The following is a 13,461-nucleotide window of genomic DNA, read 5'->3' as shown; positions in this document are numbered from 1 at the left end:
CGATCCAGAGCAGCAGGGCAGTAGTCGGGCAAATATATTATGATTTATTACCAATAGACGAGAGAAAGTGCTGGAGAGAATGCAAAGAAAGGACATTTTCTCTTCTGCTTGCACTATGGTGAGCTCGGATGCATAACAAACAAGGACAGGGATAAAAATGTTTGAAGATGGATACAGATCATGTGTGAATTTCTGCAGGGAATATTCGCCTGTGTGCAAAAACATGTTAGCTTAATCACGGAGCTTAGTATCTGCTACAGACAGGTTGTTTGGTTCTTAGAGAAGAGACATAAGGGAGGCAGAGCTACAAAATTAACACCCTGTGAAGGGTGATTGGTAGATGAGGACTGTGTACAGCTTGTTGAACTCACTGTTGTATGATACCACATTGCTTTGTGTAGTATGACTCACTCGGTGATGTAAGGCTGAAACAGAAAGAACGGGCATGAAATGTTAATCTGCACATTTACTTCTCGAGACATTAGCGTGGATGATGGACAAGAGGCGGTAAAAGTAGAAAACAGATGTGCCACCTGTACTCTTAAAAATTGCACTGTAATTTGCTATTGATGCCTCAGCAGCAGTCTTTAATCTGTGATCTGTGTAAAAGCTGCTTGAGAAAAGAATCAATAGCTCCATTCAAGACGTGTTTGTAAAGGTTGTTCGTTGGGGGGGGAAAGGTCAAGAGATTATCATGGACACTTACAGGCAAATGATGTAATGCAGAAGACACCTCTACTGACAAACCAACAATAAAAACCCTGATGGCCCCACATCATTCATTATAGATATAAAACATTCAAACACACACTGAAATATTCTCATCTTATTCATAATTGATACACAAAAAGTGAGTGTACTTCCACTGGTTTGGCTAAGGTTGCTGCAACATTCGCTTGGGACCCCAGCATTTAGTCTCTCTTGACAGTCTCTCAAGTCTCTCAATTCTCAGAGGAAGCCGGGAGATTCATATGCAGACCTAATTAAGATGAGCTTTTAAAGCTTGATTGATGGAATTGCCTTGCAAAATATTTGGTTTTTGTGAAGAAAGAAAAATTAAGAAAGTCCACTTAATCTCTTGAGCTTTTCAAAGCACACAGGACTTTTGACTATGAGAAGGTTTCTTTGCTAGATGTATTTTAGAACGAAGCCTTAGTGAGCGGGAAGAGCAGGGGTGAAGGTAGCGCTGAGAGAGTTTTTAAAGATTAAAGACTAGTGCTACCCATTTTATGATGCTGGAAGTACAGCGGTGGTAACATACAACAAAAATAAAGGTGAAGCTTTGCTATATACACATTTAGTGTCGCATTTACACCATGAAAAGCGCCTAAATCAAGTGCACTGAGGTTGGCGGGAGCATGTATTGCACAAATTTGATCAGCTTTAAAATCATTTCGTTTAAAATAAAAACTGTGTCAGCCAGAGGAGGCTGCTAAATAGAGGCAGAGGAGATTTCTCCTTGTCTGTTTTGTAGAGGCATGAAGGAGATCAAAACATGAAAGAGTAATTGCTTGAAATAAACTATTACCCAAATTTCAGTATAATTTATAGATTTTTTTCTGCTCTTTAGACATAATCCATTCCAATTTTGATTAAAATGTTTGTTTTAACCCCTGCAGGGAAGGCAGGAGGGGAAACGACAGCCTGCATGTATGCATGGGTGTGTGTACATTGAATATACAAAGGTACTGGACCACACCTCTTAATCGTTGATGTTTTTAGTCCTGTTGACATGGGGGTATATAATAAACCAGTCCAGGCAGTTCAGCTTTACAACAGTTGTGAAAGAATGTGTAGCTCTAAAGATCTCGTGTAAGTTCAGTGGCTGTAGTTGTAGTAAAATGGCATCATTGTAATAAGGTCTATATATTTTCCTAGATATCTCGCAATCAACTGTTAAGTGGTTTTATTGCAAAGTGAAAGTGTTCAGGAACCACAGCAATCCAGTCAGGATGTGGCAGATAAAGCTGAAATCATGCTGAGGGGCATAGTCTATAAAAGTCACCAACACTCTGCTTACTCAATAACTGCAGACCTCCAGACCTCCAGACATTAATATCAGCACAGAAATTGTGCCCTAGAGCTTCATGACATGGACTTCCATAGCCAGGCAGCTCCTGTAGATGTAATGTGTAGGTGTCTCAGCACTTTTCTGCAATAAGTATGCAAGAAGGAGCTTGTGTTGTCCTTCTGAAGGGAGATCCTGCATTAATTTAATGCATGCCAAGACATGCACAACAGTGCACCACCAGAAAACATCCTCCCTAACCAATCAGCAGCCACAATACATTATTGATATGACAGTATGTTACTGATTCTCTGTACTACACTCTGTGAGTGCAATGAATGTTTGTAGAGACATAGAAGCAAAATACATTTAGAATTATAGAGTCATGATTTCTAACTTGCAAACAAATTTTGCTTGCAAGTTAGAAATTTCAATGAAGTCATTTCTTTTTTCATTTTTATTTTTCTCTTCTTTTTTTTAGCGTTAGCTTGCTACTTGCATTAACCAACTGAGCAGTTAGCTTGTTGTAGCAGAGCTGATGCATTTTTTTGGCATAATGTACTGGGTGCTATGTCATCATTTGCTGGCTTCTACTGTCACAGCTGAGACTGTTATGGAGGGGCTTTAGAAAACAGTCCAAAATTTTCATGTGACCCTTTTGGACAGTGCATATAAAAAGATGGACATACACCACCATTTTTAAACTGAATGTGATGAGTAAGAGGTAGACTGACTGAATAAGAGAAGGGCAATGCAAGCTAATGGGGTCATTTAATGTAGAACTGAGCAATATGTTATATTTCATGAGCTAAAAAAAGAAGAAGTTATTATTAAAATGTTTTCTGAGGTTATAGATCAATTTAGCCAACCAAGCACAAGACTCGCCTCCTACTGGACATTTGGAAAAATGCATTGCAGACTCAGACGCTATATACAGATGGCAACACATCAAGCATTCCCATCAAGAACTCAATAAATAACAGTTGTAATGAAATCTAAAAGACTTAATCTAACTTAATCTTTTGTTGAATGTTAAAATGAATGTAGAAATAGAGTAAGTTCCCAGCTAGTGTAAAATAGCATGATAAGTTTGTTTTCCTCCTCTCCAGTTTTCACCAGTGCCCACTAATGTCAACATCACGGAAGTGCACAAATCTGTGAAATTGTCATTTAGGTCTCTAGGGTTTGTTCTCTGGGGTCTAATTATAATATTTCATGGCAGTCGATCTAGCTAAGACCATAGGCCTTACATATAGTTATAAAAAAGGAGCTATATGCAAGCTAATTGTCACCTTCCAGAAAATGCATTATTTCACACATCAGTAGGCCCTATAGCAGGAGCTGAGAGGCAATGAGGGCAACCATACCTCCATTACTATCCATTATATCCATTATACATTAACAGTATATTCTACAAAGTAGCCCACCTTGCTGAGAGCTGAAGCAAAAAAGATCTTTTGTAAATTTATCTTAGGCAAGATGTTTTTAATTGTTAATATAATGATGCACATTCAATCAGACGAGCCCTTTATGCATAAGTAAAGTTGGTAAACAGCAAGCTAATCAGTGATGTGCATCTTGTTCTCCTGTGGGATGCCAAGTAATTATGAATGAGCAGGAGCAGGCAAAGCGAGTTCACTAATGTGCCTTTAGTGCTGAAGAAGACTGGAGGAGCAGGAAGATATAATTCTGCTATACAATAATCCCAGAAAAGGAGGAAAGAGTGAGGAGGCAAAGATGGTGCTGCGGGGAATAGATGGAACAAAATAAATGGCAGCAGAGAGAAGAGTAGGAGAGGAAAATACAGAAACATAAAAAACATATTCCCCTGTGACAAGCTAGCTACTTCAAAGGCATCTTTGGATGAGCCAGTTGAGTATTTGACAGCATGTAGTAGGCTTTCCTATCTTGTTTTTCATCTCTTGTGATCATGCATATGGTAAGAGATACCGGTATCAGAATGTCTGAGACCCTGGGGTAAAATTTCCAGATGTAGATGTAGATACTCGTACTCAAACCAGGTGTTAAAGCAGAACCCTGTTGTGGTAATGTGTGAACTGCAGTCTATCGAGACAGGTTCTGAAGGGACATGCTGTTTGCTGATCTGACCACCTTCACTGTTTGGTTGTACACCCTGTGGTACTCTGTTGAAGTCTGCAAACACCTCTGCCAGGCATTGAGACATTCAGCTCTCTGAAGATCAAAAGCCCCGCATGACGGCTGTCTGGATCATTTTTTTAGTGTAAAATCGTTTTGTGGACTTTCAACACCTGCTCGCGCGGGCGCTCTCAGCCATTCCCAGTGTGTGGTGTGTGTCCATTGTTTTATTTTGCACAAGGCCAGTAGCATGCTGTGAAAGGCATTACATGTGACTAGGAGGACAAGCCAAGGACCGATTGATCTGGGACCATTCTTCTCTGTGCTCCAGTCATTCCCACATCTATTACGGCCTTTAACCACAAATAAGAGTACCTCTGGATGTTGTTGTCATGGCACTGGAGAAGGAAGTTTCTCATGGCTGACTTTGATCTATAAGTTAAGGGCCAGTATGTGAGGTGTGTGCATATGTCCCTCTTTGAGCATCCTCTAACCCCCGTGAACCGGTTCTGTTCTTGTTCCCACTGCTGCTGCCGACATTTCTCTCTCTCTCTGCTTTTATAACTTTGTAACAAATCAACAAATGGTATGTAGATAGTGTGGAGAGTGAAACAGCAACTGTCAATTAACTAATAATGACACTACGACATGGCTTAAGTAGTGTGGAGCATGTGTAGGTGCTGACGACTCACTCACATTGAATTGTCTCTCATTTCCAAGTGGCAGCAACACAGGCATACAAAACGGCTGTCATCCTCTATTAGAACAGAAATTGGTCACAGGAGATTCACCCAATAATGCGCAAACACACATATAATACACAAACTCAACTGTAACACGCTCGCACAGTATGCAAACCTCTACATACACGTGTGCATCAACCCTGTAAGAAAAGATGATGACATTATCTGCCGTTATCTGTGATGTTAAAATAAAAATACAGATTTTTAGGCATCAATATTTCAGCAGCTCTGTGAATTGCCTCCAAGACATATGCTGCATTATTAAGAGTGAGCTGCTTGCAGTTTGAAGTATGTCATGGGTGATTCTCATTGACAGGAGGGATTCTTTCAGCAGATAAAGAGATGAGAGAAACCACAGATATGTCTCTGGTCTTTCTGGGTGTGCAGGAAAAACAAGGTTCTGCATCCAAATCTGATTCAACAAATGCAATGCTACGTATCGATTCCTGGAAACACATCCTGCTCGTAAACTTGCATTTCTCCTTGTTCAAACAAATCAGACACTGGCACCACTGCGAGACAGTAATCAATTGAAAAATAACAGCCCCCTTTTTTCAGTGTAATGATTGAAACTGACAGGGCAATAAAAGTCTTTGAAAAGCAGTCAAAGGTTAAAGCAGTGTTGTCAATATGCAGAGAGACAGACGGCTCCTCTTATTCACAGCAATCACTCTGTGTCCAATTATCTGCTGAATTTGTAGCGTTGCTGTTCACACTAGTAAGCCTGAACACACCATAGATTACAGCACAGAGTTTTTAATCTGGAGGCATGTAAAATATTTGTTTGTGTTTACAAATGAATAAATACACCCCTGACTATTTAATCAAAAAGGTTTTTGTCCAAACTCGCCATCTTGTGTACAAATGGGAGAGGGGGGAAAAAAATCAGTGGAAGCCAGTCACGCAGCTTGGATCGTGTACTCTAGATTTTCTCTGTGGAGGAGCCATTAATCTCCTTCCACTTGAGTTAAAAGAGCTGTGGAAAATATACCCAGTGACAAGCAGAAGTCTAACACTGAAAACCTGAGTGAGGATTAATAAAAACAGACTTAATATCAATAGTAGAAGAGATCGAGCAGGGTGCTGCAGTGAAATGTAAGATTTAATTGTCAACATATAACACAAGGTTGAGGTTAATGACAAATTCAAATTTTGTAAATGTATTGCACTAACAAAGAATAATAACTAAATTGCCCGAGGAAACAAACCGCTCCGGAGTCTGGTGGTACAGCATTGGATCCCTCCTCGTTTTGCCAGATGGCAGCAGGGTAAACAGGCTGTGGTGGGTATTTTTTTTTTAGTATCCTTTGAGCTGTGTGGTGAAAATCAAAGCATTTTGTGATGCTTCTATTTAAGTTGCTCTCCACTGCTCCTGAGTAAAAGTTAACAAGAACTTGACATGAAAATTCAGTTTTCTTAAGAAGTACAGTCACTCCTCAGCGTCCTTAACCAGGCAGGTGTGTGCCGGCAGTGACAGGTTCTCTGCAATACTCATTCCCGAGAACTGAAATATGTTCACCTGCTGAATTCAAGATTATTGCTGCAAAATTAATGTTTAAGGAGCACCTACAGTTCTGTCTCATTGAGGCAGCTCCAATTTTATGTCTAAAATATTTACAGTGTGTTAAACTATTAACATTTGTTTCTTTTTCATACTGCTGCAGGCATTACTTCTAAACATGCATCTTTACACTGAATTATTGTATTAAGACTGGATTTGCAGTAGCCTGTAACATGGACATCCTATTTTGACAAATAGAAGTGCCTGCTGGATAAAATTCAGTGTACTCCACATTTTTGACTTGTTTGAAGTGTTTCAACCATTTAAACAGGATCACAACCTACAACACCTTTCTAGTACCGAGTTGGATGCCGATGAGATCTGGTGGCCGTGGAGACCATTTGAGTACAGTGAGCTGAGTCTGCTCAAGAAAGCTGTTTGAGGTGATTTGAGCTTTGTGATGTGTTATCTTGCTGGAAGCAGCCGTCAGAAGATGTGTACACTCTGGTCTTAAGGCATGCATAAAAGCTGTGGTATTTAAACAATGCTCAACTGGAATTAAGGGGTCCAAATGAGCCAGAAAAATCCCCCCCTTGACCACCATTTCAGCTCTACGACATACCTGTATTCTTGATGCAACGAAGGATGGATTCTCCAAATCTCCAAAAGTTGATTCTGTTCATCTGCATGTAGCGTTGGGGAAACCTGCAGTCACCTGAGACTGAAGAAGTCACTTGGATGAGTGACGGAGCGTTTCTCCCACTGAAAACGCTACGTCCAGATGAGCAGAATCCACTTTTGGAGATTTACTTACCTGGATGATTAAGCATGCATCAAGACGAAGGATGGATTCACGCTTTCATGTCATTTATGCTAAATTCTGTCCCTGCCATTCAAATGTTGCTGCAGAAATCCAAACTCATCAGACCAGGTTTGAATTCTACCATCAGTTTCCTGTTCTGACAGGTGCACCACCCAGTACGGCTTTCTATTGTTATAGTTTGTCTACGTTGAGGCTGGACGTGTTGTGCATTGAAAAAAAATGTTCCGGCAACACACCACAACTACTTTGGTTGTAGTGTGCTGTTAAATATAGACTTCTAATCTGAATGAGTCTAGCCATTCATTCTCCTCCAACCTCTGACAGAAACGCGCCCAGATAACTGCTGCTCACTGAATATTTTTGGACCCTGAAAACCCTAGAGTTGGTTGTGTGGGAAAATTCCAGTAGATGAGCAGTTTCTGGAAAAAATAAAATAAAATAAAATCAGACTAGCCAATTTAACACCAGCCACCACACCGTGTTCTTTATGCCTAAATGCTTGAGTTAATACAATGTAATTGGCTAACTAGGCATTTGTGTTGTTAAGCAGTGTACCCAATGATATAAGTACATAATGTATAATACACATTTATGGTCAAACTGCAAAGAACACACACTTTCTTTCACTTATAACTTTTTAATCTGCAAAATCAAATTTCATGGTTTGATTTAGTGGTGTACAATACTTCTACTCAGTATAACAGTAAACAGCTTGTGATTTCAACAACAATGAACTAGTCAAAATTGGATTTTGTGATGTATGAACCATGATATCTGGGCCATTTTATTTCTGTGATTCATAGGGAGAACACACGTGTAAATCAAAACAATCCTCGGGAATGTTTACAGAGTTTCTCAGAGTAGCATTGGCTCCAGTCCTGAAATAGATGTTCCTATGCTGAGGTGAGACTCGTTTTGAGTTAACTATTCAGGAGACTGTGGCAAAAAGGATGAAGTTCAAGTTTTAGGAGGCACGATGCAAGTTCACTCCATCAAAGTGATTTGGATTTGGCTGTCAACACACACCCTCCACTGAAGCCCCCTGTTCAGACTTGGACCCTCAACCTTTAACCCAGAAATGTCCATATTGATTCCTTTCTGCTGGCTGCTGTGGTGGTGTTGCTGGGACAGGTAGGTAGAGCGTCGCTGTGAGGACCATAAACAGAACATCTCAGCGGTCCAGTGAGCGTTTCTGGATTGCTTCGGCCACCACGGTGCGCAGGAGGGCGATGACAGAACGAGGGTCATCACTGCCAATCACAGCACTGCCTGACACAATCATGTTAGCCCCTGCCTAGAGCAAATGGGAGCAAACAAAATGTAAGAAAACCTAAAAGCATATACATTTTGATTTTAGATTGTTATTTGATTAGCCTGTCGTGTATGCGTCGTTTACCTCTGCACACTTGTGAATAGAGTCAGGACCGACCCCTCCGTCTACTTCAATATCTAATGATGGGAACTGACTCCGCAGCCAGCTTACCTGGATACACAGAAAATAACTCAAAATGTGCCAAATACAATTTTCACAGATTAGTAGGAGAGCAAAGACACACAATAATGCCGATTTAATCACATGCACCCCTCCTCAACCAGACTGCAGGCCAAACAAAACCACTATATTGTGGTAAATATCTGCTTCAATAATGACTGAATAATGTTTTCAGAACTGTCAACAACCAACAGTCTGCACGAATCATACAGAGTGTGCCTTGGATCAGTTTTTTGCTTTTTACACCAAATTTTCACCCACACAAGAGGTCCTCCTCAAAATGGAACACAGATTCATCTGAAAAGCATCTGTACGTGATCACTACAAAGGCCTGGCAGCACTTATACACCACATACTTCACATATACCTGAACCCATTGCACTGCTTTTTTTCTAAGTCTGCAATGCCATATTTTGTATTGGCCTGCTGTGGGCTATGCTTGTGGAAAACCAGCATTGCCCACAGCAGGCTGGCTACAAAGAATAGTCATGGTAAAATACACTATCAGTTCTAAGTGTTTACATATCAGGACATTTAAAAAAAAAAAAAAAAAAAAAAAAAAAAGATCTGATCCTTGCCTACAATTATTTTAATACAAGCTCAGGTGAGCAATAATACACTGCATATTATACTGTGTCATTATTCATTTAATAAAAACAAAGCCAAAATTTAGAAGCAGCGTGTGACAATGATTCAGTAGTTTTTAGAAGCACCTCTAGCAGCAATAACTTGAAGTTGACTGTATGATTTTATCGTCTCTTACAGTGTTGAAGGACTTTTGGCTCATTTTGCTTTACAATGTTGCTTCAATTTCTTGAGGTTTGTGGGTAATTTATGTGCAGCTCTTTTAAAGAGCCCACTGCAGCATTTCAATCAGTATGAAGTCTGGACTTTGACTAGGCCATTGCAACACCTTGATTATTTTCTGTTTTCAGCCATTCTGTTGCAGATTTGCTATTGTGTTTCGGATTATTGTCCTGTTACATGACCCAGTTTGGGCCAAGCTGTAACTGTCAGATAGATGCCGTCACATTTGACTAGAATACTTTGATATACAGAGGAGTTCATAGTCGACTCAGTGGCTGCAAAACAAGTCCAAATTGTCACCCCTCTGTCACAGTGCTGATAGTCAGTATGAGCTGTTTGTGCTGATATGATGTGTTTGGCTTTCACCAAACATGGCTCTGTGCACTTTGGCCAGACATCTCCACATTCGTCTCATCTGTCAAAAGGACATTGGTCCAGAAGTCTTGTGGTTTGCTCAGATGCAACTTTGCAAAGATGAGCTGGGCTGTCATGTTCTCTCTAGAGAGAAGAGGCTTTCTCCTGGCAACCCGTTCAAACAACCCATTCTTGTTCAATCTTCTAATTTTACTGTCATGAACTTTCTCACAGAGGCCTGTAGAGTCTGAGATGTAGCTTTTGGGATTTTTGCAATTTCTTTGAGGATTGCACCCAATAACCTTGGGATAAATCTGCTGGGACATCAACTAATGGAAAATTGACAAGTGCCTTCAATGTTTACCTTCTATGAGCAAACTTTCTCCCTGTAGAATAACAGACTTCAAATTGTTTGGAAATGACCTTATAACCCTTCCCAGATTGATGGATAGCAATAATGGTTTCTGTAAGATCATGCTGTTATCCTTCCTCCTAGAGAATTAACACACACCTGAATCCTCCAGACCAACAAATTAACAAAACGTCCACTTTTACTTTTTGATTGTTTTATCATTTCACACTTACTGACGGTCAGTTAATAAAGTGTGTTTAATTAGCTGCTCCTGGCTGCTACGTACCCTCTTAATTCACGTGGAAGCAGTATGAGTGCATGCTTTCTTTTTACCATGATTATACATTCTCCTGTGCAGTCTTTAATGCTATGACCATTTACTATGTACTTTTATTTGGATAATTTTAGTAGTGTACAGAGAAACGCACACTGATTTTTTTAATGCATATTCCTTTAATTTCCTTTCTTAAACTTCTCAAATAAGACAAACAATGACTTCACACCTCATATGCTAATGAAGAGTATAGAGATTGAAAATGTGACGTCATTCAAGGGTAAAACCGCAAAGAATTCTGGGAACTCGTGGCAAGAGGTACTAGCGCACGCAGGCTTTCAATTGAAATCAGTTACACAGCGATAAAAAGAAACACAAAAAACTGTCAAGAAGCTGTTGTATTATTAACTGCAATAGCCGGTCGCATGACAGCCACGGGAAGCCGACGGGTAAAGAGATCGGTTGTTATCGGATTACGTCGTTGAAGAGAAATTATTCGAGCCATGTTTCTGAAGTAAAAAGAGGCGACGGATGGCCTGGATTGCAGCCATTCAAAGACCAAATATAACGTCCCAGAACACTCCAGCTCACAGGTTAGGCTGCTCCAAGCATTTCCACAAAGGTCAGTGTTTTGTAGTAGTTAATACTCATTTTTCATAACATAATTGGTGATATAGGTTACAAGCAAGTCTGGCGCTGAACAGAAATTGTGGCGCTATGCTCCTTTGTTTATTGTGCATAAATAGTGAATTGTCCTGACACAATATTGCGTTTCGCTTCATTTATTACCATGGTACATTGACAAAAACATATACTTTTATTCACAGGATAAAACAGGTTTTTTTGTATCACTAATTGCCCAGTACGATTACAGCATACAGTATTATTGTCACTGCTACATTTCTGTAACGAACCAGAAATTATTTCCACTACTAATTAATTACCGTTGAGCTTAAAAGTCCTATTAATAAACAGTTAACGAATGTGTATTTATGAAGACGATTTGTGAGACTGGTAAACTTATGATACGTACGATGGTCTTTCGTTCTACACGGTGCATTTCAAGGTCCTGTACCCATCCGTCGGTAAACTGTACCGGGGCTTGTTGCAGTGACCTGAAGTTAATAAACTTCATGAGTGTATGCACTCACCCCAAGAACCGTATAATTATAAATATGAGCGTGGTGAAAGTTGGGCAGCACGCTAACGTATTTTGTCCACTCTGTGTGCTCGTAAGGGTCTAACCCTTTCACTCCTTTGATTTTTTCCTCGTATCTTTTCTTTGACTTTTCATCAAGTCTGTCTTTGTACGGACCGGCATTGTTCTCCTTCGTTTTGTACATAACTTTTTTGGGGGGCAAAGAAAAAGCAAGAAGGTATTGGAACCGGAGAATGAACGTTTTGCGGTGCTGCAAATGCTTGCATTTGATGCGGTACTTGGATTGTTTTGCCACGAGTTACCGGCATGCAATGCGCGAAAGTCACGTGGTCTGTCAATCTCTATAGAAACTGCACTGTGCTAAATTGTAAATTCAGTAAGTATGATAAATCCAATTTGTTCTGTTGTGGTTATGTGTAATACTTTTTTTTTTTCTTTTTTTTTTTAGAAAGATCATTCTTCCATCTTTCCTTTGTCCTTACCTTGGGCATCATGTCTTCCATAAACTTTTGTCCCCCAAAACCAGGTTCAACAGTCATTACCAGAGCCATGTCGATTTGGTTAGCCCAAGGAGCCAGCTCTTCAACAGTAGTACCAGGCTTAATAGCCAAACCCACCTGTAATACAAGTGAGCGAGGGTCACTTTAACACTCGCATGTTTATAACAAATGCCGGGGTTTTATAATTCCCTATCACTACAATTATACAATTACACTCTAATTATGCAGATGTCTTTTTCGTCAAGGCAGTGAATAAGTAAAGCAAGTCTGTCTCTTCTTTTGGGGTCTTTTCCTCACCTTCATGCCACTCTCTCTAATCTCTTTAATGAGGTTTCCAGGGTTGGTGGTGGCCTCTAAGTGGAAGGTGTACTGATTGGCTCCTGCTGCGGCCATAGGCTTGACCCATTGCTCAGGCCGAGACACCATCATGTGCATATCTGCAACATTCACACTGTCCCAATACTGTGCGGCACAACAATACAATAACAGTGATTGTTTTATCATTAAATCTCACCAAAGAACGGGTCTTGGCCTACTGACTTCCTCAAACACTCCACCATGGGATGGCCAAACGTGATGTTGGGTACAAAGTGCCTTAAAGAGGAAACAAAGAGAAACTTTGAGATTGCAACTGTTGTGCTCTTTATCTTGCATAAAAAGCTTACACTGACGTCTTGCGTAAGTGTGGAGGAAGCTAAAAATGTCAAAACTACCACGGAGAAGTATAAGGCAATAACACTTTAAAGAAAGTCTTGTAATAGTTTCGCACCCAAAAGGTTTTAGCCTTCCATTTAAATATCGCCTGCCTGGCTTAACTTTTGACAAGCTAGGTTAGCTTGTTGATGTTAGCCAACTTTGGCTCTCAAGTGCTGAGCTTGAAATTGGATTGCTAGCAGCTAGCACGACAGGTAAACTATATGCTAACCAACTGACCCATCCATGACGTCCAGATGCAGGTAATCCGCCCCACACTCCATCATCCTCACACACTCGCTGCCCAAACAGGACAGGTCGCTGCTCAGGATGGACGGACCGATCTTCGCACTGTAAGCCATGCTGTTAATGCTGTATTTCTCTGCATGCAGCCTGGAACCTAACAGGACAAGCTCGCCGTACCGTAAAGCTCAACTTCCGCTGATGACTTTCAAAATAAAATCCAAGAACAGGGAGCGAAACGTCGTGTCGTGGAGAAATATTTAGCTAGGCAGCATAGACAAGCTTCGAAGATATTTAGGACATCATGCAAGTCTGTGTTTAGAAGAAGAAGAAGCTAGATAAACGTGTGACTGTCTTTAAGACATCTGTCTTTTCATTTGTGATAGTCTTCCCGCCGATATATATCTTCAAAGTA

General features: G+C 40.4%; 1 protein-coding gene across 1 annotated transcript; it reads right to left on the bottom strand.

The window, feature by feature from the left end:
* Positions 1-7,789: 7,789 nt before the first annotated feature.
* On the bottom strand, positions 7,790-13,252 carry rpe (ribulose-5-phosphate-3-epimerase). Its single transcript, XM_085134590.1, has 6 exons — positions 13,044-13,252; positions 12,625-12,704; positions 12,408-12,547; positions 12,093-12,227; positions 8,569-8,655; positions 7,790-8,466 (listed from the first exon to the last, which is right to left on the bottom strand). Exons 1-6 carry the CDS (start codon positions 13,163-13,165, stop codon positions 8,344-8,346), a joined length of 687 nt encoding a protein of 228 aa, XP_084990716.1. The 5' UTR covers positions 13,166-13,252; the 3' UTR covers positions 7,790-8,343.
* Between the last annotated feature and the right edge of the window lie 209 nt (positions 13,253-13,461).

The sequence above is a fragment of the Neolamprologus multifasciatus genome, chromosome 16 (assembly GCF_963576455.1).
Source record: "Neolamprologus multifasciatus chromosome 16, fNeoMul1.2, whole genome shotgun sequence".
Classification (NCBI taxonomy): Eukaryota; Metazoa; Chordata; class Actinopteri; order Cichliformes; family Cichlidae; genus Neolamprologus; species Neolamprologus multifasciatus.
Note: the sequence above shows the minus strand (reverse complement) of the source record. Positions and strands in the feature narration are given on the sequence as shown.